The sequence below is a fragment of the Simochromis diagramma genome, unplaced genomic scaffold, assembly GCF_900408965.1.
Source record: "Simochromis diagramma unplaced genomic scaffold, fSimDia1.1 OVJJ01000705.1, whole genome shotgun sequence".
In the NCBI taxonomy this organism is placed as follows: Eukaryota; Metazoa; Chordata; class Actinopteri; order Cichliformes; family Cichlidae; genus Simochromis; species Simochromis diagramma.
In genome coordinates, this window is record NW_024387448.1 from 3,354,774 (window position 1) to 3,381,148 (window position 26,375).

General features: G+C 40.7%; 2 protein-coding genes across 2 annotated transcripts; one reads left to right on the forward strand and one right to left on the reverse strand.

Annotated features, from left to right (window-relative positions):
• Nucleotides 1-5,338: 5,338 nt before the first annotated feature.
• Nucleotides 5,339-14,951, forward strand: LOC120722771 (glutathione synthetase-like). Its single transcript, XM_040013919.1, has 8 exons — nt 5,339-5,951; nt 6,288-6,368; nt 6,490-6,567; nt 6,694-6,763; nt 7,660-7,854; nt 12,663-12,744; nt 14,353-14,542; nt 14,668-14,951. Exons 1-8 carry the CDS (start codon nt 5,848-5,850, stop codon nt 14,789-14,791), a joined length of 924 nt encoding a protein of 307 aa, XP_039869853.1. The 5' UTR covers nt 5,339-5,847; the 3' UTR covers nt 14,792-14,951.
• A 9,494-nt stretch (nt 14,952-24,445) lies between these two features.
• On the reverse strand, nt 24,446-25,372 carry LOC120722782 (39S ribosomal protein L49, mitochondrial-like). Its single transcript, XM_040013926.1, has one exon. The coding sequence runs from the start codon at nt 25,332-25,334 to the stop codon at nt 24,804-24,806; it is 531 nt and encodes a 176-aa protein (XP_039869860.1). The 5' UTR covers nt 25,335-25,372; the 3' UTR covers nt 24,446-24,803.
• Nucleotides 25,373-26,375: the final 1,003 nt, after the last annotated feature.

A 26,375-nucleotide genomic window follows, 5' to 3' on the forward strand; every position in this document is an offset into this window, starting at 1 on the left:
GGCTCTTGGCGAAGGCGGTCGCACTTTTCTCCTCTCCTTCCCCTTATCTTCCCTGCTTAGCCTCTTGTGTCCTTGTCTTGTCTCGTGTGTATTACTTTCCCTCGATCAGTCTCTCACTGTTGTTCTCTAAAACCTAAAAGAGAATTATGGATTTGATCAACTGGTCTCTGAATGCTATTGACACCCTTTTCTCAACGAGAAGTCTGGGTTCGGGAGAGCCCGAGTGCCCTGGAGGGACTTTCCCTGCCGGATACACGATGGACGGGTGGCAGAACTGGAAGATCATGTGCCTGGCGGGACTGTCGATCGAGGACGCTGAAGATATCTACCTATTCGGAACCATGATAACAGGGTTCTTGCTGATCGGAGCTGGCTTGGCCCTGGCTTATCGGAGAATTAAGAGAGCGGAATGGCTGTTCAAACCCCCCCAAGGCTGCCTGCTGGAATTGAAGCGATGGGACGAGGCGCGACCTCTCACAATGAACGCAGCATGGTTAACACCTTGGAGACGCTCACAGCTGCCGTGAAGACTCAAAATAACACCATTGAGCGTATGATGGGATACATCAACGGGATGGGATACATCATACTACAACGGAAAATTGAGAGACCAGTGTCGGAGTGTTAAAGATCAGCTTTGAAATTCTCCTAAGCTGCTCGCATAACGGAAAAATCAACGACATCAACATGCGAACACCACGGCGCCAGCTGCACGGCCCAAGGCTGGAGCCGAACAAAAACTCCCTGATAACGTCTGTGTGATGACTATTCTTCCCATCCCATGCAAGGCCGCCTGGGTTGGCTGGAAGACTGTTTACTTAGCCTGATAGGGTGCAGGACACTGTCTCAGCTGAACTATGGACACGCACACACATACACTTAACTGATAAGCACTCACACATCCCCCCTCCCCTTCCAACGCCTTCGATGCTTGTTGCCTCCTGGGAACAGGAGGTGGGTCTGGGCCCGCGCTGGTGAGTCGGTGCAGTGGCAGGATGGCTGCTGTGTTGCCTGGGATTACTCCTTTCCCCTACCCAACCCTGTTGCTGGTCACGTGCTCTATAATGTTGTACTGTGGACATTTATGTGCTTTTTTGTGCAGAGGAGTTTTTTTTGTTTCCTGTTCTCATGCTGTCCTCCTGTAGCCCAGCATGAGTAGAGGTCTCTTTTTTCCTCTTGTACTCTTCCCATTATAGTGTATATTTCAATGTTTTTTTCTGTAATGCAACCGTTCTCTGACTTGTATCCCCATGTGATGTCTGTGTTGTGTGTGTAAGGTCGGGGGGCGGGTTCATTTCACTGCAGTTTACTGCATGTGGCGAATAAAAGTTGATTGATTGATTGACAATACACAGTACACTTTTAAGAGTCCTAGTTTCTAAGTTATAAGGCTTTTTGTCAATTTTTGACCAACAAATCATGACACTGACCTTGAAGACCTCTGTGGATGTTGGGTGAAATTAAATGGATTGGTCACATGAGCCCACACTACACCCCCACAAGGTTTTTTTTTTTTTTTTTTTTAATTTTTGTATCAGAATTCATTCAAGTCATCCTATTTACAGACAATAAGACAGAATATCAGGCACAGATGCAAACACTAACACCAACATAACCTCCTTGGCAGAGGTTATGTGATGTGGCTCAAGACTTTTGCACAGTACTGTACATGTAAAACCTTCATGAAAGTACTTATGACACAAAGAGAATAGTACTACAAGCAAATGAAACTCAATACACTGTCAAATGCAAATACATGGCTCTTGCTTCCAGAGTGGCACACACTGCACTTCATAAATATCACATCTTCCTTAATTTTTTTTCCTGTCGTTTTTAAGGACATAGTTAGTTAGTGTAGTTAGACATAGTTAGTGTCACATAGTGACACCTCCCTCTGTCTGTCGTAATAGAATTCCATAAATCCTCCCTTCACCGTTCCTGTTTCTCCTCCCGGCCCCCACACCATCCCACCCTCAGGGTCAACACCGGAAGGACGTTCGGGGGAGGCAGGGCACTGGGCAACTGTGTGAGACAGGGATGTGATGACGGCGATGCTAGTTCAGCAGTAGCTCCTTTTTGTCCCTCCTTTGCAGGCAGAGGTCCAGCCTCGTCCACTTCTTCCTTCATCCAATGGGCTACCCCCTGGCACATAATCATAAACTTGCAATACTTACCATATTTTCCTTCAGTGACTTCTTTTCTAATTTTGCTTTTCTGTTCACTGAGTGACCCAGGGCTTCCTCTTCCAATTTTTTCATCCTCTTTTCACATTTCCCACCTTCGTCCTTGAAGATACTCTGTCCTCTAAAGTTTTTTGTTGACTTTCACATAGCTTTCTTACCTCATCTTCCATGTCCTTGCATTCCTTCTCTGCTTCTTTGGAAGTCTTGGTGCACGGGGACTTCTGGTTGAGCTTTGATGGAGTAGGACGCGAGTCTGGGAGCTCCCGCTGATTTCGATTAAATTGTTATTCATTTGCGCTTTTCAGCCATATTTCCAGTCCTGTTTTGGTTTGTGGATTGTTTTGTTGAGAAGTTTTACTCGAGCCTGCGTAAAATGGCAGCAAAAAATGTTAAAACCCGCAGTACTATTCAAACACAACTGAGGCCTAGTTTGCAAACCGCGACCACACCCTCGAGTGAGCCGTTGTCTGGCGTCCACATATGTGGACATCACATTTTGGGTTATTTAGACCAAAATACTCAATTTTGCTCTACAAAGGCCTGATATCCACTTACAAGGACATTATGCTGCTACTGTTCTATCAACATTTTAAACGAATATCCTCATATGTGGCTCTTATTTTTCTTAAAAACAAAAATAAGGTAAAAAAAAAAATCTGGTAATTCTTTGTTTTTACATTCATCGGCCCCCAATATGCCCAAATATCAAAGAGAAATCAAAATGCATGCCGTGGAAGAGTTTGGGTCTTAGGAGGTTAAGTTCGACCTGCAGGTGGTGAAGACGCAGCTGGCGATCGATAAAGCTGCCAATGACTCTACCATGTCCGAGCTAAAAGGTACGGTCAAGGAGATGGAACACGCACTTACTGTCTGCTCTGATGATATAGCTGAGATGAAAAACACTATCAAGGGCCTCACAGCTCATGTAGCCAAGCTGGAAAATAAGTGTGAAGACTTGGAGTCCAGGTCGGGGTGCAACAATGTTAGGATAGTGGGAGTACAGGAGGGCCCTGACACATGCACCACTGCTGCTGTAGCCTCCTTGCTAAAATAAGCATTTGATCTGGGGAAGGAGCCAGTTTTGGATCGTTCGCACAGGACCCTCCAACCCACACCTAAGCCTGGCGACCGTCCACGAGCCATTGTATGGAGGTTTCATTACCACACTGACTGTGTTGACATTTTACGACGTGCTAGAGAACGCTGACAGGTTAGAGTTGGAGACTGGACCATCTCAGTCTTCCCCGACTACACCGCCAGGGTGGCATTGAAGGTGTTCGGTATGGCCTGCTTCATCCAGCATGACTCCGCATCACATATAAGGGTGTCGAGAAGGACTTTGTTTCAGCAGAGGAGGCCAGTGATTATGTCAAAACTTTGATCTCTGGGTGAGCCTCGATAGCCCCTCAGTTTTATGCTGTAATGCTACTAAGGGTTCACGCTCTCGTTAGGTTTAACGCCACCTGTGCATTGTTTTCTTAGGCCGTTGTGCTAGTTATTGTACTGTTGGTGTGCTGGTTCCTTTTATTTTCATTGTTATACAGGGTGGGTCATTTATATGGCTACACGGTAATAACATGGGAATGGTTGGTGATATTAAAGTCCTGTTTGTGGCACATTAGTGTATGTGAGGGGGCAAACTCCTCAAGATGGGTGGTGACCATGGTGGTCATTTAGAAGTCGGCCATCTTGGATACAACTTTTGTTTTTTCAATAGGAAGAGGGCCATGTGACACATCAAACTTATTGGTAATGTCACAAGAAAAACAATGGTGTGCTTGGTTTCAACGTAACTTTATTATTTCATGAGTTATTTACAAGTTTACAAGTTTCTCTTAGTTCACAGCCATTGACATGTCGAAGAGGTTAACACTTGAGGAGCGGATCGAAATTGCGTTAATATCTGGTGAACGCAGTAACCGGGTAATTACAGCAGATTTCAATGCAAGACACCCTACGAGACCACCCATCTCCCATGCTACAGTTAGCAAACTGCTTGCTAAGTTTCGTTAAACTGGTTCAGTGTTGGATTTGCCAAAATGTGGACGCAAGAAAACTGTCACTAATGAAGAAACATCAGTGGCTGTCCTAGCTTCATTCAGCAAGAGTCTACAGCGTAGCACTCGCCGCATGTCACTGGAGAGTGGCATTAGTGGAACATCCCTTCGGCAGATATCAGCTACTCACAAATGGCACCCTTACAAACTCCAGCTACTGCAGCATCTCAACGAGGATGACCCAGATCGGCGCACAGAATTTGCAGAATGGGCAAAACAAAAATTGGAACAGGACCCTCAGTTCATGCAGAAGATTTTGTTCAGTGATGAGGCAAACTTTTATGTGAATGGTGAAGTTAACAAACAATACCACTGCTATTGGTCTGACACTGACCCACACTGGATGGATCCCTCCAAGACTGTTGGAACAACAAAAGTGATGGTTTGGTGTGGTATATGGGGTACAACGATAGTGGGTCCATTCTTCATCAATGGAAACCTCAAGGCCACTGGATATTTGAAATTGCTACATGATGATGTGTTTCCCTCTTTATGCACTGAAGCTGGCACGTTCCCTGAGTTTTTCCAGCAAGATGGTGCACCACCACATTATGGGTGCCAGGTCCGAGCATTCCTAGATGAACAGTTTCCTGGAAAGTGGATTGGTCGTCGTGGGCCAGTTGAATGGCCCCCAAGGTCTCCCGATCTGACCCCCTTAGACTTTTATCTTTGGGGTCATCTGAAGGCAATTGTCTATGGTGTGAAGATACGAGATGTGCAGCACCTGAAACCACGGATACTGGATGCCTGTGCTGGCATTTCTCCTGCAGTGTTGCTATCAGTGTGTGAAAAGTGGGAGAAGAGGGTTGCATTGACAATCCAACACAATGGGCAGCACATTGAACACATTTTATAAGTGGTCAGAAACTTGTACATAACTCATGAAAGAATAAAGTTACGTTGAAACCAAGCCCACCATTGTTTTTCTTGTGACATTACCAATAAGTTTGATGTGTCACATGGCCCTCTTCCTATTGAAAAAACAAAAGTTGTATCCAAGATGGCCGACTTCTAAATGGCCACCATGGTCACCACCCATCTTGAGGAGTTTGCCCCCTCACATATACTAATGTGCCACAAACAGGACTTTAATATCACCAACCATTCCCATGTTATTACGGTGTATCCATATAAATGGCCCACCCTGTATAAAAGATAGACATAGGTTTTGTGTCTGAAAAATGAAGCCACTGCAGAAGTTCTTTTAATCTGCATTCTTTTCAATGGCCAAGAGCCATTTGTGGCCTCTTGTGGTTGTGAAAGATATTCCGTTGTATAGATGTCTACATGAAAATGCCCCTGTTATGAGTTTATAGGCTCATTAATGTCATGTCTTATTAAATACAATATAAAGTTAATTTAATATAGACTATATAAGGCAGGATTGATCGACAAGTTGCTAGCCTATGGCTGTACAGTTTCCCTCAGTTTATCAGTTTCAAGGTGGCAAGATGATGGCAGCGAAAATGCTCATCTTAAGGCGTCACAGGCGACTTAGAGTGAGACTGGATTGTTCGAGGCATGGTCAGGAAATAATGATGCATAATGTGCTGTGATTAGGTTTGCTGAGAGTGCTTACAATCTTGCTTGACAGACATATCCTGAAGATGGCCGGCAGGCTGGAGGAGAGCGAGCGTATCCTGGATAATAATCCTGCAGCTGGTCTGGCCAGGGCTATTGCCAAAGCCTGGGAGCTCTATGGATCAGAGAAGTAAGAATGAAGTACATCCATCGACTACATGCCAGACATGCTGTTGATCGCTCTTTGCTTTATTCACTTGGTCTAATTATGTCACCATACATGATGAATTAATTAGTATATCCAGAATAAAACGTCTTGCCAGTGGAGCTGTACATTCAAACACTGCTTCTGCTGGTGTGGTTGCTCAGTGCATCATAATATTACAAACATTTCTTCAGGACAACAAAGGCCAGTGACAGTTTTGGTAGTATGGGGCACCAAAAAGCAAATCATTTCAGTTAAAATCAAAACCGTGAGAACCAGAAAAAGTCCAGAAATTTTGAGATGCAGTTGTTGTCGTTGCAGAGCAGTCGTTGTGTTCTTTGTGGAAGACGTCCAGAGAAATATCTTTGATCAGCGATTCATTGAGTATGAACTTTGGAAGAGGTAGGTGTTACATGTGAAGGGTTAGAGCTCTCATACCTGCATGTTTTCTTTGTGTGGAAGTTAAAACATTATCTTAAAGCATTTGAAGAGTTGTGCTTTTCACCAACATGCCGTGTTTCAGAAACATTCACGTAATAAGACTGCGGTTTGAAGATGTCTTTAAAGCAGGCTCCCTTGATCAGGACAAGAGGCTTTTTGTGTAAGTCGATTTCTGTCAGCTCACAATGCACTGACACATTATTTAAGTGTATTATTCTCAAACAAAAACTATGTGTTACGCATAGCAGTGGTCCTTAATGTGTCTTTTATGTCGCTTTCACTTCAGGGACGGCAAAGAGGTCGCCGTGGTGTATTTCAGGAATGGTTACATGCCTGACAACTACACTTCTGAACAGGTCCAACTTTTGATTTGCACACAGAATGGAAGATTACATTAGAGTTTAGTTAGAAACATGCAACATGCAGACTTACTTAAAATGATTCGTATTCATGAGAAACTGGAACGTCATTATCATCCAGTTTATTTCTTTCCCTGCCTAGCAACACCAAGTCTAGCCCTGATTGGCTGATATAAGTGACAACAGACCTGTCGCCTTGTCAGTCTGAATGGGTGATTAGATGGTAAATGGCCTGTATTTGTATAGCGCTTTACACTACATTCAGTCATTCACACACACATTCACACACTGGGCCCTCTGACCACCACCAGTAGGCGGTAGGCAACCAGTAGGCGACCGAGACTGTTGGTGCCGGGGCTCGAACCGGCAACCTTCCGATTACAAGACAAACTGCCAACTCTTGAGCCACAATGTTCTCTGCAACATTGTGTGTAGATACGTGCAGCTGTGTGTTAATTCTGCAGGCAGGAACAGGAAGTGAAGGAAAACTGGCGAGCACCCTGGAACCAACACTTAATTGGACATAACGAGTTAAAACAGTTTGCAAATTTAAGCCAAACTGCTGAATCTACGGTCCAGGCTCTCTTTGATAGCGTGACTCAGTGTTGTTCTCCTTCATTCTTCTGTCTCTGTCTGTCAAATCTCAGCGTAATATAAACCAACTATTGTCACGCTCTGCTGGTCGGTGTGCTGGCTGTTTTGTCAGGAATCTCAACCACGAGAAAGTTTGTACAAACAAAGCTAAAAAAACCTGCGACAGTGTGTAAAACGTTATTAGCAGCAGTGAAATAAGATTCCAAGAGTTAGTGAAATGGTAGAGGCTGTTTTATGCTGGAAAATCATCTAATGATAAAAAGACAGGCAGAGAATTCATTGTCTGTTTTCAATTGCAGAGCTGGGATGCTCGTCTCCTCATGGAGCGCTCTCGAGCTGTGAAGTGTCCAGATATCAGCACTCACCTGGCTGGTACCAAGAAGGTTCAGCAAGTGCTCGCCAGACCTGGAGTCCTGGAGAGGTTCTTCCCGGACCAGCCTCAAGCTGTGCAGCAGATCCGAGCGACGTTCGCCGGCCTCTACACTCTAGACATGGTGAGAAAAAGCACACGATTTTTTCATTGTTTGGAAAGTTTGGCATTAGATAATCCTCACCTGGGTGTTGATGTTCAGTGTAAGCAATATCATTCACATTTTATTCCTCTCATTTATTTCTCTGTGGTTGTGATTTGATTTGATTTTGATTTTATTGATTAGCATTCAAATTCAAATCTCAGTGAAAACAGTGAAAAAAACAAACAAACAGTGAAAATAGAACAAAAATCTACCATAAAGAAAGAAGGCATGAGACAAGGCTAATCAAAAGGTATTGGCTGAAGCATTTGCTTATTACGCCAACCCTTTTCACAAAATATCTTTTTGTATGCAGCTCCTGTACACAGGGCTTGAAGAAAATAATAAAACAAAGCAAAAACCAAACAAACAAACAAACAAACAAACAAACAAAAAAAAAACAAAGAAAAAAAAACTTTCCACCTTAGATAAGTAACTACATCAAAGCAAAAGAATCAAGAGGTTGTTTTTTTTTTCTCCTTTTTGCTCTTTTCATTCTTGATTTATATATTTTTCTATTACTCTATTTTTAAACATGTTTTTAAACAAGGAAAATGAACTACACCTTTTTAAATCACTGTCATAACTATTCCACAGGTTAACTCCTCTAACAGAAACACATCTCTGCTTTATATTTGTCCTTATCTTGTTTTTTTTAAAGAAATCTGTTCCCCTTAAGTCATATTGACTCTCTCTGACTTTGAACAGCTTCTGAGTACTGGGGCAAAGCAAGTTATTTTGTGCTTTATACATTATCTGTGCCATTTTATATTCAACTAAATCATAAAATTTCAGGGTATTCAGATTAATAAACAAAATGTTAGTTGGTTCTATATAGTTTGATTGGTTTATAATTCTTATAGCTTTTTTTTGTAACTTGAAAATATGAAGAGTGTTCGTTTTATATGCATTACCCCATATCTCCAGACAGTAAGTCATATATGGAAGCAACAGAGTACAATAAAGTGTGTATAATGATTTTTTGTTCAGGACATGCTTTGTTTTATAGAGAATAGCAATGGTTTTTGACATTTTTGTTTTCACGTGGTTTATATGAGACTTCCAACTCAGCTTATCATCAATTATCACTCCAAGAAATTTATTTTCGTACACTCTTTCAATTTCAATTCCATTAACCCTTATTTTAGATACATTTTTCATTTGTCTAGTGCCAAAAATAATCAATTTTGTTTTCTTTATATTTAATGATAACTTATTTACATCAAACCAGTTTTTTAATATATTTAACTCCTTTTCCGCTGTAGTCAGAAGCTGTTCTAAGTTTTTACCTGAGCAGTACAGAGTGGTATCATCAGCAAACAATACACATTTTAACAGTTTGGAAACACTACATATGTCATTTATATATAATATAAATAATTTAGGGCCCAGCACAGAGCCCTGAGGAACACCACAAGTTACCTTCAACTGCTTAGATTTTACATTATTGAATTCGACATATTGATATCTTTCATCCAGGTAACTTTTCATCCACTTGTATGCTATCCCTCTTATGCCATATCTCTCTAGTTTATTCATTAATATAGAATGATCAATTGTATCAAATGCCTTTTTTAAGTCTATAAAAACACCAACAGTATATTCCTTATTATCTATTGCATTAGATATCCCTTCAACAAGTTCCATCACTGCCATTGAAGTGGACCTTTTCGCTCTAAAACCATATTGGTTATCACTTAGGAGATTATGCTTCTCAATATATTTATCAAGTCTATTAACAAATAACTTTTCTAAAATTTTTGAGAACTGTGGGAGTAGTGATATTGGCCTATAATTGGTAAACTGACATCTCTCTCCGTTTTTATGGATTGGAATAACTTTTGCTATTTTCATTTGTGAGGGAAACACACCAGTTTGAAAGGACAGATTACAAATGTATGCGAAAGGTTGCACTATATATTCTATAATACTTTTAACTAATATCATGTCAATACCAAAACAGTCAGTGGACTTTTTATTTTTAAATGTCTTCACAATGTTAATTATTTCTCTATGAGTTGCAGCACCAATAAACATGGAGGACACATTCTGAGTAATATGTTTATTTAGGTCGTTATTATTTCTTGACTCTGGAATTTCTTTTGCTAAATTAAAGCCAACATTTACAAAGAAATCATTAAATTCATTTGCAATGTCTTTAGTTTTATCAAGCACAATATCTTTATCTTTTTTAAAATAATCTGGATAATTCTTATTTTTTGAGCCCTTTTTGATTATGCTGTTTAATATCCTCCATGTTTCTTGTGTGTTACTTCTACTTTGCTCCAATAATTTGTGGTAATATTCTTTCTTACTTGTTCTTATAATATTTACTAATCTATTTTTATATAACTTGTACTTTATTTCAGCATCTTTTGTCCTCTGTTTTATGAATCTCTTATATAGATTATTTTTCTTTTTACATGCATCTTCTATCCCCTTTGTGATCCATGGCTTATTTGATCTGTGATGCTTTCTAGTGATTTTCATTAAAGGACAATGTTTTTCATATAGTGAAATTACAGTTGATAAGAATGCATCATACGCACTATTTGAATCTTCATTTGCAAAAACCTCATTCCAATTGTGTTCCTTTAAGTCCACCTGGAGGGCAGCAATGGCTCTTGTTGTTCTATGTCGTATCATATCAAATATTTGATTCTTTTGTTTAGTTTTAATCCCAAAATAATTTTGAAAAATTGCAAAAACAGGAAGATGATCGCTTATATCAGTTATAAGAAGTCCACCTACTATTTCATGGTCAATTTTATTTGTGAATATATTATCTATCAATGTAGCTGTATCAATTGTTATTCTACTTGGTTTTATAATTACAGGGAAAAGGGAGTTACTATACATTGTATTTATGAAATCTGTTGTTTTCTGATGTCCATTTGGGTTTAGCAAATCTATATTAAAATCACCACAAATTATTTGCACTTTTTTATCATTTAGGTTGCTAAACATAGCAGCAAGTTTTTCATTGAATATCTCAAGGCATGAACCTGGTGTCCTATAGATGCAACTTATAATTATATTGTTAGCTTTTTCAACATGAATTTCAATAGTGACACATTCCAATATGTTATCTATGGTGCTTGACATGCATTCAATCAGACTACATTTCAAAACTTTATCTACATATAAAGCAACACCGCCTCCTTTTTTATTCACCCTGTTCATTGTAAATAATTCGTATCCTTCCAGTCCCATTTCACTAACTTTCTCATTATCGAGCCATGTTTCTGATATTGCAATTATATTAAACTTTTTTAACTTACTTAAACATTCTGTAATTTTAGAAAATTTTTTATACAGGCTTCTACTATTGAAATGTATGACCGACAATGCATTTGCCATTTTAATATTCACATTGAATTGGTCGTCTGTATAGTACGCACAAGTATTATTGGTGTTATTGTAGAAGTGGGTATCTGGGTCAATGTTACTTTCAGGGTCATTCATGTTGTGCTCTGCATAGTTAAACGTTTTGAAGTTCGTTTTCTCAGCGTGTGTGGCAAAATAACCACCTTGACAGTCCTTTTCATAATCAAAGTCTTCCTCTTCAATATCTCCGAATGGAAACCTATAATCTGTGTCCAAACTTGTCATTTATGTGTTTTTGTTGTTGTTGTTTCCATTGTTTTTGAGCCATAAGGCCAGAAACACTTTCCATACCCATTGTTCATTATCCAATCGTCACTTTTCCAATAGATTCCATAGCAGATTCCTGATTATTTATATTGCTCTAAGTCTTTGAGTTCTCTTATCATCACAACTTTCGCTTCTTCGGGATTGCCATTTAGTCTTATCATTACTTTGCAGTTCCTCGTCCATGTCGCTTGTATCTTATTTTGTTTTCTCAGGCTGCGTGCCTGTCTTGCAATTTCAGCAGTCTTTTTCGTTAAATGTTCATTTAAATACACACCAGTCCCTTTTAGCTTCTTACCCTGTTTCAGTAACTCAATCTTTGTTTTGCGACTCACAAACCGAAGAATGATTGCTGGCTTTGTTTTACTGTCTTTTCTGGGGAGCGTGTGGCATGCTGCAATATGATGGCTCTGAATACTTACATTCTTCGTTTGAAGGAATTTTATCACTTGCTGTTCAAGCGTTTGCAGCTCCTCTACCGGGGCATCTTCACCGTCTTTACCTCCGCCAGCTGTTACTCTGGCGTAGGTTCGGTGTTGCGTCTCCAGACCACTTATGACTAAATCATCCATTCTTGTGTATTGTTCAAGGTCCTCGATTCGCCGTTCCAAGTCGTCTATTTTCTTGTCCTTGTCCTTTATGAGGTTTTTTAGTTGTTTTATTTCATCCATTAGGTCATGTAGCATACCTTGTTGTTTAGCCACTTTGCTCAGTTCATCAGACATGAAATTAAGCGATTTCCTAATCTCCTCCAACTCCTCTTCAACTCCTGGGTTTGCTTTTTTAGGTGGCATTTTGAAAATGATGAGATTGGTATTTCCTTGTGATGGCCCGTTGAAGTCACTGTTGGTTTACTTGTTGGTGCCTGGCTGCTGGAGGATCCTGGGCCCAGTGGCTGCTGGAGGATCCTGGGCCTGGTGGAGCAGGAGGATCCTGGGCCTAGTGACTGCTGGAAGAGCCTGGGCCTGGTGGCTGCTGGAGGATCCTGGGCCTGGTGGCTGCTGGAAGAGCCTGGGCCTGGTGGCTGCTGGAAGAGCCTGGGCCTGGTGGCTGCTGGAGGATCCTGGGCCTGGTGGCTGCTGGAAGAGCCTGGGCCTGGTAATGACTTTTTAAATACACATGGTTGTGCTCGTCTACAGGGTCCAGAGGGGGACAAAACAGTGTCAATGGCCTTGGCAGCACCAGAGCGGTTTGTCTTGAAGCCTCAGCGAGAAGGAGGAGGTAAACTGAACTTTTTAATAAAGCACACTTGATGTTAACACCAGAAGCAAATGATGGAACTTGTGTTTGCTGCTCACCATTTGTTAAACTCGGGAAGTTTAAGCAGTGCATGGATCTGCACACACGTGCAGTATTTGCTTGCATTCCATGTATGAGCTAGCCTCAGTCAAAACAGTGACGACACATACATGACTGCCTGCTGTTTTGCATTACTGTGTATCTACTGTGATTCATGCATGCTGTACTGTGACTGAGATAATAGTGTGTATGAGACACACTTGACAACAACATTGATCAGGATGTGAAAAAGCTACCAGATACAAGTTGTCAGCAGGTTATGGCTGACTAACCACCCTGCCTTACATCACTCTGGGCTAATACTGTAAAAAGCAATCATTAGTTTTCTTTGTAATATCAGAGCATTTGTTTTGATAAATACATAGGTCAGTATCAGGGTTCATATGAGCTATTTTAGCAGTAATTTTACACATGAACTGGAAGGAGAACTTTGAGGAGCTGATGAATGTAGAAGATGAAAGAGAGAGGAGGATGGAGGCGGGGAGTTAGACGAGAGGGCAATCTGACCAGACCGTTTAACAGAGACTGAGAGGATGCCCGAGGAATGGAGAGGTGTGCTGCTGCTGATTTTCAAGAACAAGACGGATGTGCAAAGCTGTAGTAACTACAGAAGGATAAATCAAGAAGCTTTGGGACAAAGTTGCTGAGACTAGGTGAAAATGAGAGGTGACGATCAGTGAGCAGGAGTGTGGCTTCGTGCTGAAAAGAGCACAACAGATTCTCTGGAGAGAAGGTGAAGGAAAGTCAGCTGACGCGAGACAGAATACATGTATGTGAGTCAGAGGGAGGCAGGTATAATGGTGGAGATAGAAGAAGTAGAGATAGTGAAGGTAGATGAGATTTAATACTTGGGGTCAACTATCCACAGCAACAGACAGCACACAAGAGAAGTAAAGAGTTGGGTGCAGGCAGGGTGGAGTGGGATTTGTGACAGAAGGATAGCAGCAAGAGTGAAAGGGAAGGATTACAAGATGGCAGTGAGGCCTGCTATGATGTATGGTTTAGTGACAATGGCATTGACAAAAAGACAGGAGGCTGGGCTGGAGGTAGCAGAGCTGAAGATGGAGCTGCCAGGCAGGAGGAAGCAAAAAACCAAAGAGATTGATGGATGTGGTGAAGGAGGACATGCACAGGGTTGGTGTGACAGAGGAGGATGTTAGGGATAGCATGACAAAGGGGCAGATGATCCACTGTGGCAACCCCTAAAGGGAGCATCTGAAAGAAAGACTACTTGAGGCAGTATTTGTTTAATATTTTTTTATTCTAAATATGTAGCAACTTGCTTGTACTAGCAAGCAGGCTAGCATTATCCAACATAAGTAGGAAAAAACCCAGCCAAATAAAGATCTCTCCATTTGCCTGTCAGACTGGCCGGGTGTAGCCAGGTGTGGTTCACTGGGTAAAACTGAACTTTCTCTTCACTAATTTTAAAAAGTGTTTTACAAAAGTTTGCTCATCTGCTAATGTGAAATAATTCCTATCTAGCCATGTCCATTTTATCTATACTTAAGTGTAGTATTGTTTTTCTAGGTAACAACATTTATGGATCAGAGATCTGCCAGGTCCTGGAACAAGTGAAGGAGAGTACCGAGCGTACAGCCTATATTCTGATGGATAAAATCCATCCAACTCCTGTAAGGAACTACCTGATGAGACAAGGCAGCCCCCTGAAAATAAGCAACTGTCTCAGTGAACTGGGAGTGTTTGGAGCATATGTAAGGTATGTGACCACTACTGCATTGATATTAAATGCATTTTGTTTGTGGCTGTTTTTTTTAGAAGTATTTGCAGATTCCCAGTGTAGTGGTTGTTTCTAATTTTAGCCTTTTCTTTGTTTTCTTACAGACAGGGTAAAGACATGGTGACAAATGAGTGTGTGGGCCATCTGCTGAGGACCAAGAGCTCAGAACACTCAGACGGGGGCGTCGCAGCAGGAGTGGCCGTGCTCGACAATCCTCTGCTGTTCTGAGATTTCACACTCCTGCCTGCACATACAAACCACAGTGAAGTCACAGCAGAAATGTCTCTTTAAAAAAAAAAAAAGAAAAAGTCTTTTTTTATTTTTTTAATAAGTTCAGTAATTAAGCTAAGAAGAGTGATTCAATAAATTGTTTCTTGCATTTTTGAATCAATGATTGTGTTTAGGATTATTTCAGAAACATGTTTAGAGGATCTTTGTAAGCCTGTATTTACTTTAAAAGAAGGGAAGCACTTCTTCGTTCTACAGAAAAGGTGACACATTACAGATGAGTTCATAAAAAGTGTCACTGTCACTCTTTCAAGGATCTGTCACTTGGTAAAGTAGGCCTAGGCTGCCATCTTGTGGCAGTGTGTTGTTACTACAACATGTGAAATTGTGTTTCTATTGGAAATATAATTCAGCGCCACCGAGCCGCTCTCTCAGTTACAAACTGAACCCGTTTTTTTAGACATATAAATCACTAAAGACAGTGAAGCTTTTGGTTTTGTAAAAGTGGTTCATAATCAAAATGCACGTTAATTTTTATAAGGTTGAAGAGCAGTTAGCAGTGCATTCATGGACGTCTTTTAACTATTAATTTAACAATATTTTGTCACGATGGCATGAACTACAAACGTGAGCTCCAGGTGAGACTGCACAGAAGAACAAGTGTCCTTAAACTGCGTCAACTGGTGACTTCTTACAATTTTATTCTGTGTTTTTATAATCTTTGTGTACACATACTAACACAAGCTATTGTAACTTAGAGAAGTTCAGCAATATATTATTAAGTACACAAACAGTTCCAGGTTCTGGACTGTTTGAAGGGCCCACTTTGGATTATGTGAAGGACGTTCAGTTTTTCTTCTTCTAGGCATTGAAAGGTTAATGCTGTTAATTGCATAGTACAGTGACAGATAACTTGCTGAAGTTGGTGCACCTTGTGGACCAAAGAATAATATCCAGTATGATGTAAATGAAAAAAAAAAAAAAATGTTATGACTGTAAGGCTGGACTTTCTTCTCTGTTCATTTGCCTAACCCTAGCCCCAAGTAGCCCCTATTCAGCAACAGGTTGCTTCTCCCAAAGTCAAGAACCAACAGACTTAAAAACTCCTTTGTCCCAAACGCCATCCGGCTGTTTAACTCCTCGTTGGAGGAGAGAGGGAGGGGAAACGGGGACAAAGGAGAGTGGGAACAACTGAGCTGTAGTGGGTTTTTTTTACACTGTGCAATATTCACAATATTTCTTCTTATATTCGACTGTGCAATAGACTCACTCAAATGTGCAATCCACAGGTATTCCTATTTATCCATATTATACATTCTCTGTGTGTGTGTATATATATATATATATATATATGGTATATTTATGTTTAAATTCTGCTCTGATTCCCCTTGATTGTATCTGTAACATGCAACTTCTGTCAGTGCTACTGGAAACTGAATTTCCCGGAGGAACCCACCTGAGGGATTAATAAAGTTTCATCTAATCTAATCTAGTGAGATCAGTCTCACATGTCTGATCATAGAAATTGTGGACTTTTCAGGAAATGTATTTAAAAAACTAAAACAAGAGTAAGATGGGACAGTTAGAAGGAAATAAGAAACTCAATTCATTTTTAATTAAATAAATTGTTCCCATATGTCTATATGCTGTCAAACTGGCAGTAAGAAACATGGTTTTAAATAGCTCTATATGGCATTACTAGCACTTCGACCTTCAGATCAATTTATTAACGGAGAGGTCACAGGTCAAATGTGACATATGTTTATACACTACTTTCTACATGATGACAATACACAGTACACTTTTAAGAGTCATAGTTTCTAAATTATAAGGCTTTTTGTCAATTTTTGACCAACAGATCATGACACTGACCTTGAAGACCTCTGTGGATGTTGGGTGAAATCAAACGGATTGGTCACTTGAGCCCACACTACACCCTGGTAATCCTGGTGTGGTTGGGCTGTACCCCGCAGTGACAGTTCAGCTGATTGGACATCTAATCATGCAGTATCAGCTGACCTGTCTGTGAGCTGCTTTGTAACCCTCTCTTGACTCTTTGACTAATAAACTAGTGGTGGGCGGATCGACCCAAATATCGATTGTATCGATACTAAGTCGGCATCGGTATCGGATCAATACTAGCCTGGTGAGATCGATTCTTTACTTTAAGTTCCGCTCTTGTTTGCAATGCTGTGGACAAATAGCCAGGTCGCTGGACTCGCTGCTCCTGTGTCAGCGCAGAGGAGGCACATTTTGCTCCCCCACCCCCCTCTTGTGTTTAGATGTTGCGCTGTCACCTGACTTAGATGCTTTGGGGGTTCTTTAGTTTACATATTATTTATATTTTCCCCAGTTGTTGTTGTTTTTGTTGTTGAGATTTTTAATTGTAATTTTTGTATGATAGTTTCTCAACAGTACTTGATTGTTTTAATTAGTTAACTAGTTTGCGTGCACTTTTTATTTAAGATTTTTCCAAAAAAAATTGATAATATTCATTTTCTATAAGCATTTTCTATATAATTATAAACTTTGTCCTAATTATGTCCTGGGTTTAACTATTTAATAATACAAAAGGAAACATCACAAAAAACACTTAAGCTCATGAAAATTAATTGAGATTTGGCAATTCAATAACGCATCCACCTTATTTATTGAATAGTATCAGTATCGGTATCAGCGATACCGGCCTGTATTCACTTGGTATTGGATAGATACTACACAAAACAATAAAAAGCAAAATAGTGAACCAGGCTTTGCCCTTTTTAATCATGAAGTTATTTGACTTTGAACTCACTGATAATAAATGAAACACAGAAATGTATAATAATCGAACCATATTTAGACTTCTTATTGGACTCAGACTAATGTGTACAAAAAGTATATAATAAGACAAGTACAAGCTTTTTTTCAACATTAATTAGGATGAGATGATATACTGTATCTTAGGTGTAGGCTTGACAGGTGTCTTACTTAGACTTAGATCCTCCCGCGCCGATCGGTGCATCGGGCGACAAGAGAGCGCCATTGAACTCGGTCCATCGCGGCAGTTGTTGCTTCATCCCAGTTCGGCTGAGCGTAAATCTTCAAGGAAAGTCCTCCTCCATGTTATTTTGGGCCTTCCTCGCCATCTCTTTCCATTCTTCGGGTTCCACAGAACCGCGACACGGGCAGGTCTCGGGTCCGGTAGCCGAAGGATGTGACCGGCAAATCTGAAGCGACGCTTTGTGACTTGGACATGGAGCGGCTCTACTCCCGCATGGCGATATACTTCCCCATTGGCAACACGATCCCGATATGTGATCTTGAGCAGCCGTCGAAGACAACGTTGTTGGAAGACGTCGAGATGGCGGTTGATCTTTGCAGTCGATTTCCAAGTCTCCACTGCGTACAGTGCCGTCGGTATAACGATGGTCTTCAGGAGCAGCAACTTGGTTGGTAAAGGCAGTGCGGTGGTCATCCATATAGGTCGTAGACGTTGAAAGGCTGCCCATGCTTTCCCAATTCTGCACTTAACGTCATGCTCCACGTCCCCGTCACTGCTAAAAGTGCAACCCAGGTACATGAACCTGTCCACATCTTCTAGCTGCTGCTGCTGATTCACAGTAACCGCTGTGTTTGATGGTGTAGTGCAGGGGTCCCCAAACTTTTTCCAGTGAGGGCCACATAACTTTTCCCTTCTCTGATGGGGGGCCAGGGTCAGTTTGTAACAGAAAAAGTGTGACGATTGCAGGTTTGCCGAAATGTAAACATTTATTGTTTTCCAGAAAGCCACACATAACCAAATATAGTAATATAAATATTAATAACTCTTTCCGAGATCAAATAACCCTCTCTGGGTTCAGAAAAAATTAACTTAGGAAATACTTAATAACACTATTTATGACATCAATAAATAATCAAATAACCCTCTCTGGGTTCTTCACAGAAAGCAAGTTTCTGTTGTGCCGTGTGCAATCTTAAGCTTCAGTTGTCAGAGCAGAATCTCTTAAATGACTCATATGAGCAGTCTCTCAAAGTTCTTGAGTTCTTTCCTTATAATCCAGTTTTGTAGGTTCCAGTAGGGTAGCCTAGTAGACACCACTGTTTGCTCTCTCTCATCAACTTCCCTCTGAAAACCACAAAGCAAGCAGGCTGAGAAACCGAACTAAGTGATACAGCACCTACACAGCACAAAACATTTCAATACCAGTATGGTTGTGGAGATGGATTTTATCCCAGTAGATTTTATTATGATTATATTTGTTTATACTCAGAATAACTTATTCAAGTCGCAAAAGTGAGCTTACCTATGTACTGTATGTTCATCAGTGTGAACTGTGGGCCTGCATCTGCATTCTAGTCACAGCCACTCTCAAACACTGATGCAGATGTTCATCTGTCAATCTTGATCTCATCGGAGTTTTCATGAGTTTCATGTGTGAAAAGGTTTGCTCGCAGATATATGTGCTGCCAAAAAGTGTGGACATCTTCATTGCGTGTTTTTTTTAAAAAATTTTTTATGTTAGGGTACGTGTCATTTGGGAGGGTGGCATAGAAGTCAAGGAGACTGTTGGGCTTGAATGCGTCTTTCAGAACATCACAGTTCTGTAACTCGGCCAGCTCAGCTGGGCTTCATCGTTGTTGGCAACAAAGGGGTTTTGGAAAAGACGGATTTCTTTTGCATGAACATGTAGTTGATGGAATCGCACACTGAACTCCACCTTCAGCATGTCCAGTGCTTCCACACACTTTTCAGCTGGGAACGGGACCGCTGGGTTCTCTGCAGAAAGGTTTTGGGTAGCAGGGAGATGGGTGAAGTTGTGCTTTTTCACTTGTTGTTGTTGTTGTTTAACATTTAAACCTATTTTCTGCACATTCCAGCACATAAAATAAAATATTTTTTTGTGTTTACACTCAGTCTTTCACATCAGATCACAGCAGAAAATAAATAAAATCAAAGACTAGTGGTCCTTTTGCTCTATTTTCACCTGTAAAGCAGGAGTGGGGTAGGCGGAGGTTTACCCTGGTGCAGGTGAGCCGCAGCGGTCAGTGGAAGAATCCGCGAGGTGAATTTCCCATTACGTCGTAGCGCACTCGGTGCTTGCTTGGAAGTTTAGGGGTTTTTTTTCGCTGTAAAGAGAAGTTTTCTTCCCACACACAATGGACGCCAATGTTTTTATCACGGAATGAAACTCAAAGTAAGGTCAGTACTTACATGCTTTAAACGCTGCATGCTCATACTCTCTCCTGCACTCGATATATTATCCATTGCTGATCTGCACACAGCTGTTGCCACAAATGTTGCACTTGCTTACGTCATTGTCATGACACATTCTGGTAAAAAAAAATCACGGTTTTAGTAAAGCAGTAATGCAGCGTGCTTACGGGAAAGTAACAGTAATCTAATTACCTTTTTTGCAATAGTAATCCCTTACTTTACACGTTACTTGAAAAAAGTAATCGGATTACCATCTCTGGTCATAACTAAAGCAAGAAAACTGGTACATGCTGTCAGAAAATCACCAGTGGCAAATGAAGAAATGTCCAAAAAACATGGCAAAACTCAGATCCGGGATTGTACTGCTCGTTGGAAAAGTACTTTTGACATGTTCAGATGACTGCTAGAAACCAGAGCTGAACAAAACCAACTGCTTGAGCAGCTGGGGATGGACACACTTCTCACAAATGATTGTGCCAAGATGGAGAACCTTGTCAAGCTGTTTGAACGCTCATACAGACCATCTTCAGAGTGACAGCCAGTCGCTCTCAATTACAAGTAGTGCCATGTCTGCTCAACCTCGAGGCACATCTGCTGACAAGTCCTTTTAGGAATCCATTAGCTCAAGTGCTGCTGAAGTGTTTAAGAGAACGTTTTGCTGCTATTCTTAATCCTGATTCCACACAGTTTGATGCTACACCAGCAGGAGCCTGCCTGTTAGATCCAAATCACTGATTTCAGTCACCAGATACAGCAAGCAGCAAAGTCCTTTGTGCACAACCTGGCAGCTCAGTATAACCCAGGCACTACTTCTCAGGATGATGTTAACACTGCAGAGTAGTGATGTGTCGGTCGCGAATGAAATGGCTCTTAGAGCCGGATCTTTGACATGAACGACGCGAGCCGGCCCCTTATCGCGAGCCGTGGGTTTTTTTTTCTTCCTCTCACCCTCTGTCTCACACTTTTTTTCCGCTTCACTCCGCATGCGAGCCTTGTGCTTTGCGCTGGGCAGAGGGGGGAGGGGCGGTAGTTACACTGGCAGTAGCACATGAACAGAGCCAGAGGGAGAGAGAGAGAAAGAGAGCCAGGGACAACATCGTCACATTAGAAAGGTATAGTAATCATCCACAACTATTTTCAGTTGCAGATGATAAAGGATTCAGAAAGTTTATTCATGCAGGCCCATATGACAGAGAATATGCATGTTCTTTTTGTTTTGCATACTGTAATTTATATTTAATTGTGTTGTGGTTTGCAGTGTTTTGTGTTGTTTCACTTTAAATTAGTTTAAAAGGAAAAAGCTGAAAATGTAAATAGTTAAAAGTTGAAATGTAAATAGTTGGTTTTTGTATTATATAATTTATTTATTACATTTTATGTGGAGTGAATAAATAAAAGTATATTTACGATGGCCCCTAGAGACAAAGCAGCACGTACAAACTCCAAAACACAACAGAAGTGCTCCAGGATGCTAGGGGCAGTGTTGAGCTTTTGTTACCTAGTGGCTACACAAGCCAGGAAATACCAATGACCGGATTTGGTGTGTGGTAGTAACAGGTAAATGAACTTTTTTTTTTTAATTATTTGAATATATATGAATGCTTGTGTATAAATACACAAACAATACACACATGCTTTCATGCTTTCAATTGTGTAATTTAAGTGATCTAGGTAGCTCTGTTTTGGAAGTTCAGTTCATGCTAGAAATGTGTTTTGGAGTTTGTACGTGCTTTGTCTCTAGGGGCCACCGTATATATTTATATATAAACATATATAAAAAAACCCACGTTTTTTTTTTTTTAATATTAGTAATTCCGTTTGTGCATAATTTTATATTGTTGTTGATAATAAATTAATTAAAGAAACAAAACAACCTGAATAGCCAGTTGGGAGCCGAAAGAGCCGGTTCTCTAAAAAGAGCTGGAATTCCCATCACTAGTATTACCCTTCCAGGACCTGAAGCTCAGTAAAGCACCCCTCCAACAGCCAAACCCATCTGTTCTCTGATTAGATTGGTCAATGTCATGTCAGTCACAAATTTAACCATCAGCTGAAAGGAAGAAAAATCAAGACAAAATTTGTACTTTTAAGTTGAGAGTCACACACAGCCAGGGAACCTGAACGCAGTTTTACACGTAGTTTTTTGCTTTGTATCTGTAAGCGGACCTTAAAAAAATGTGTAACTCGTGTAAACACACAAATTACCATCTGTAGATGCACAAACATACAATTTTCACATATTTTTAGTTTAGAAGGTTAGAAAACTCAGTTCACAAATATGCATTTGATTTACAAGTACAAAATATTTATAACCACAATTTCTGGAGTTCATTTGCAGTAAATCCTTTATATCTAGCTTAATCTTGTTTTCCACTAGGTTTGGAATCAGTTGGCTTCTTTCTTCCTGATAAATTTGACAACGCAACAGAACATATTCAATGGTTTCACCTGTTCCACAGCGACTACATCCCCCGTTTGATGTTTCCCTATAATGAATAGTAAACTGTTTAACTCTTTAAATAGCCCTTTGAGTCCAGCTAGTACTTCCAATTGAACTCCCAGCTTGCTTTCTTCAAATTCCTACGCTGCTCAGACTTGAAACTAACCAAATTCAATCCAGATCATCATGGGTGGGTCTCTAGCCTTCACTTAATTTCATAAGATTGCAAGCAGCAGCCCCCTGCCATGTTTAACTTCAAGATAAACTCCTAAGTCCTTGAAAGCAGTTAGCCCGTTACCTCCAGCTTCAGAAATCCCAGCAAGTTTCCCCTTCAGACCCTCCAGTCATCACTGAGTCCGGCCACATTGCTACCAGATTCTGGTCCTACTCAGACTTCCATTAAGTTTTCTCATTGCCTGGAATTTTTCCCGATCCCTTCTCTGGCCTTTCCTTCTAAACTGGGACGGGTACATACAAGGAGAGCAGCTTCACGCAAAAGAATCCCCGACCAACTCATTAAGGTCATTGGAAGCCTACCACTTATATATTTTTTCATCAATCTTAAAGTTTATTCCATCCACCATTCACTTTCAAGAAACTATAACTGAGGATGTGTTCCCTGCTAGTGAAATTAAAATATTTTGTCTTAATTCTGGGAGTGGGACTGCACCTCATACACTCCCCTTTTAGTTTTATAACTGATTGTATTCCCACATTACACACTTTTTGTTCTCATTTTCGTGCCCACACCCTTCTCTATTCTGACTTATCATTAGTACCTGCTGTCAGTCAGAAGGATGCCATGAAGTCTCAGACACGATAGAAACACCGACAATCTAAGTGAAGACATGGTTCAGATTTTACAGCCAGAAACAAAAAACAGTTTCTATAGCTAGATTATGTTCCCTTTACTTAACTACTGAATGGTGTTTTGATTGTTCTGTTTTTATAACTCAGCTGTTTTGAAACTTACACTTAGTGACACTTTGATGGGAAGGTGTGCAGACACAGGCAGCCATACAGCCAACCTCTGCCTGCTAGGCTTCAATTCATCTCATTTCACTTACTGATCTGGACCTCTCGAGGTCCTAGGTTTGGTGCTGCAGTGCAGCTGGTCATACTAATGGCTTATCCAGGCTTGTTGTACATGAAATTCTATTTATCTATTTGGCAGCACTACTTAGCAGATATCTTGGAAGTGTTTCACAGAGATTCTGAATCTATCTGTCTGTTTTAACAAAAGCTGAACCTTCAGTTAGTCAGGATGCTTTGCAGGACTGATATCAGGTCGGTGTAACCAATAAAGTAATACTTGGGTGTAGCTTCAACAGAGCTGGTCTCGTAGGGCAAAAACAGTGACATGTTCTGTCCTCTTGTGTGTGTGTGCATCTGTCAGGAGTTGGAAATGCTGAAGGAAGTGTCAGAAGCTTCTGAGTCCATGAGCGAGGAGGTAAAGCAGCTTCAAACACAGCCTCGCTACTGGAGGCGTCAGTTTTAATACTCACGCTCACATTTAGAGTTTGTTTAATATTTGTTTCCTCTCTTCTTTTTTTTTCTCCACTAGCTGTTCAACTGGAAAAGGTTATCAGGTGAATTCTAGACTTTCTCTCTCAGCTAAATTAATGATGTTGTTTAGAGTGACAGACTCATCAAAATCATGGAGGAGGGTCTGAGCTGTGGTTGTGTTAAGACACAGACAACACAGCTATCATTACAGGACCACACACCTCTTTCTTTAACTGTGAGGGACAGAAATAGGTGCGTGTTCACTGGAGTCATACACCCTGTTTTAATATGAGCATGACTGACATGTTGGGAAAGTACTGCACTCAGTGTTGATGTAGAGATTTGTGAATTTCATTAGTGAATAAATGCTTTTGGCCCCTTTAAGGCTGAAAGCGTTTGTCACACTCATATCACAGACATCTGACGTCATCTTGTCGGCCAAACTGAAAATAACAAACAAACAAACCGCCTACCAGTAACACTTCTACACATTGACCTCCACAGAAAAGTGTCACTGTTAAAGCAGGTAATTTTAATGTTTTTGCACACTCAGTCTCAGTCTGAATAATCTACAAACTGTGAGTCGAGATTTTTTACATCATTTTTGGAGAAAGCATGGATGACATTAAACAGACAGTTGCTATGCTTCTATGTTTAATCACAATGACTTAAACTGGCCTGCATAATTTTACACTCAGTGGTCACATCGCATCTCACTGCTGTCAAAGAGTTCATTAACTTGGCCCAGGTCAGCAGTCTCGCTTCCATAAGGACTGAAGCAGGCTTTGAAGTGTGCTCCAGTTGACAGGCCTCCTCCACGGCTCTCTGTCCCTTCAGCAGGTTGATGCCAGCAACGGAAGCTCTTTCAGTCAAAAACCTTTGCTGACCAGCCAGTCCTTCAACTCCTTATCGAAGTGACCTTTGACCTTCAGGGTCATGGTGACCTCGTTGACCTGTGTAGGTAGCTGTTTTCCCGTCATCTCCTGCAGGTACTGCCTCACGTCCTTCTCTAGAGCCCAAATGTCGCCCTCCACTTTTCGTATCAACGTTAATTTCCGGTTGCTATTGGTCACGTCGGTATAAATCGGGATGTTGTGCATGCGGGAGCGGCGGATCATGTAGGGCAGAGGCGGCGGTGAATCCGCAGGAGGGATCCAGCCCGATGGGGTAGGACCGGTGTGTTTAGGCGGAGTGGGAATCCGTGATGAGGGGATGAGCCGCTCAACGTACTTGTATTCCTCCGTGGACTCTATTATCGGCGACCGATTATCTTCTGGAGCAGCATTACTCACAAACCGGAGCCCGGCAGCAGAGACAGGAGCCCCCGGTGTCCTGCAGCACAGGCTGGAAGGTCCCAGCCACGCTCTGCGGAGTACGGTAGATCCGAAGAGGGCCGCCATGATGTGGAACGGTGTGGCGAGCGCGACCCGGAAGTAGTGTACAACTTCCGGTACGAGGACTTTCATAGAAAAATAAAAGGACTTTTATTTTTATTGATTTATTTAAATATATAAAAAATATTTATTAAATTATTAAAATATTTATTTTTACTTATTTATTTTGATAAAATAAATAATTTGTTATTCATTTATTTAAATAAAATAAAAGGAAGAGAGACACGTTCACATTAACTGAAAGTGTAAAATATGAAAACATTGTTTATGTATTTATATATATATTTATTTATTTATTATGCCATAATATTAACAGTAGTTCAAAAGCCTTATTATATTAATGTGGACGGTGACCTCAGCTTATCCTTGTTTTATATCTCATGTGGCTTGAAGCTCATGTACAGTTGTATGATTCAAAAATTCAGTCTTCAGACCGCCACGCTATTTCAGACAGTTCCCTCTACTCAGCTTGGTTTGATGTCAGAAAAAGCAGCTATCTCATCCAGTGGGAAACCTTCTGTATACAAGGAGAGCCTTTCCAAGGAAACTGGCTTAAACAAAAGGACAGGAGAGCTAAAACAATCTGTTCGAAACAAAGGTTCAACTGAGGGGTTGCTCTTAGACCCAGTATAAGATTAGAATAAATACGTTGCAATAAATAAAAATCTACTCAAATAAATACGTATGGAGCAGGGAAATTTTATTATGGTAAAAGAAATAGATGAGCGATTTTAAAAACAAAATGTTGAAACTGTTTGGTCCAAATCGATCATAATGGGAACAAGATGTTGAAAAATCCCTCCTGAACATGCATCTGAACAGACCCAACAGAGCACCTCAGTAAAGGACTTCTTATCATTGCTGGCATTTTGCAGGCAGAGTGGCACACTGAATCATGTTGTGGGTTTGTACAACTGTGTCCTCTTTTTGTATACCGTTTACAGCTATATTACCCTGCTGATATATTTAACAAAAGCTGGGGTAGTGGGTATGTCTTAATATCTTTGGCTTTTGTTATTTGTGATATATTTATATGGTAAAGCTAGC

Bases quoted from the DNA above. Each gene is read 5' to 3' on its own strand.
- LOC120722771 (XM_040013919.1), top strand. From the start codon at position 5,848: ATGGCCGGCAGGCTGGAGGAGAGCGAGCGTATCCTGGATAATAATCCT. The intron at 5,952-6,287 runs GTAAGAATGAAG...TTGTCGTTGCAG, and splicing joins GAGCTCTATGGATCAGAGAA to AGCAGTCGTTGTGTTCTTTG. The intron at 14,543-14,667 runs GTATGTGACCAC...GTTTTCTTACAG, and splicing joins GTGTTTGGAGCATATGTAAG to ACAGGGTAAAGACATGGTGA.
- LOC120722782 (XM_040013926.1), bottom strand. From the start codon at position 25,334: ATGGCGGCCCTCTTCGGATCTACCGTACTCCGCAGAGCGTGGCTGGGA.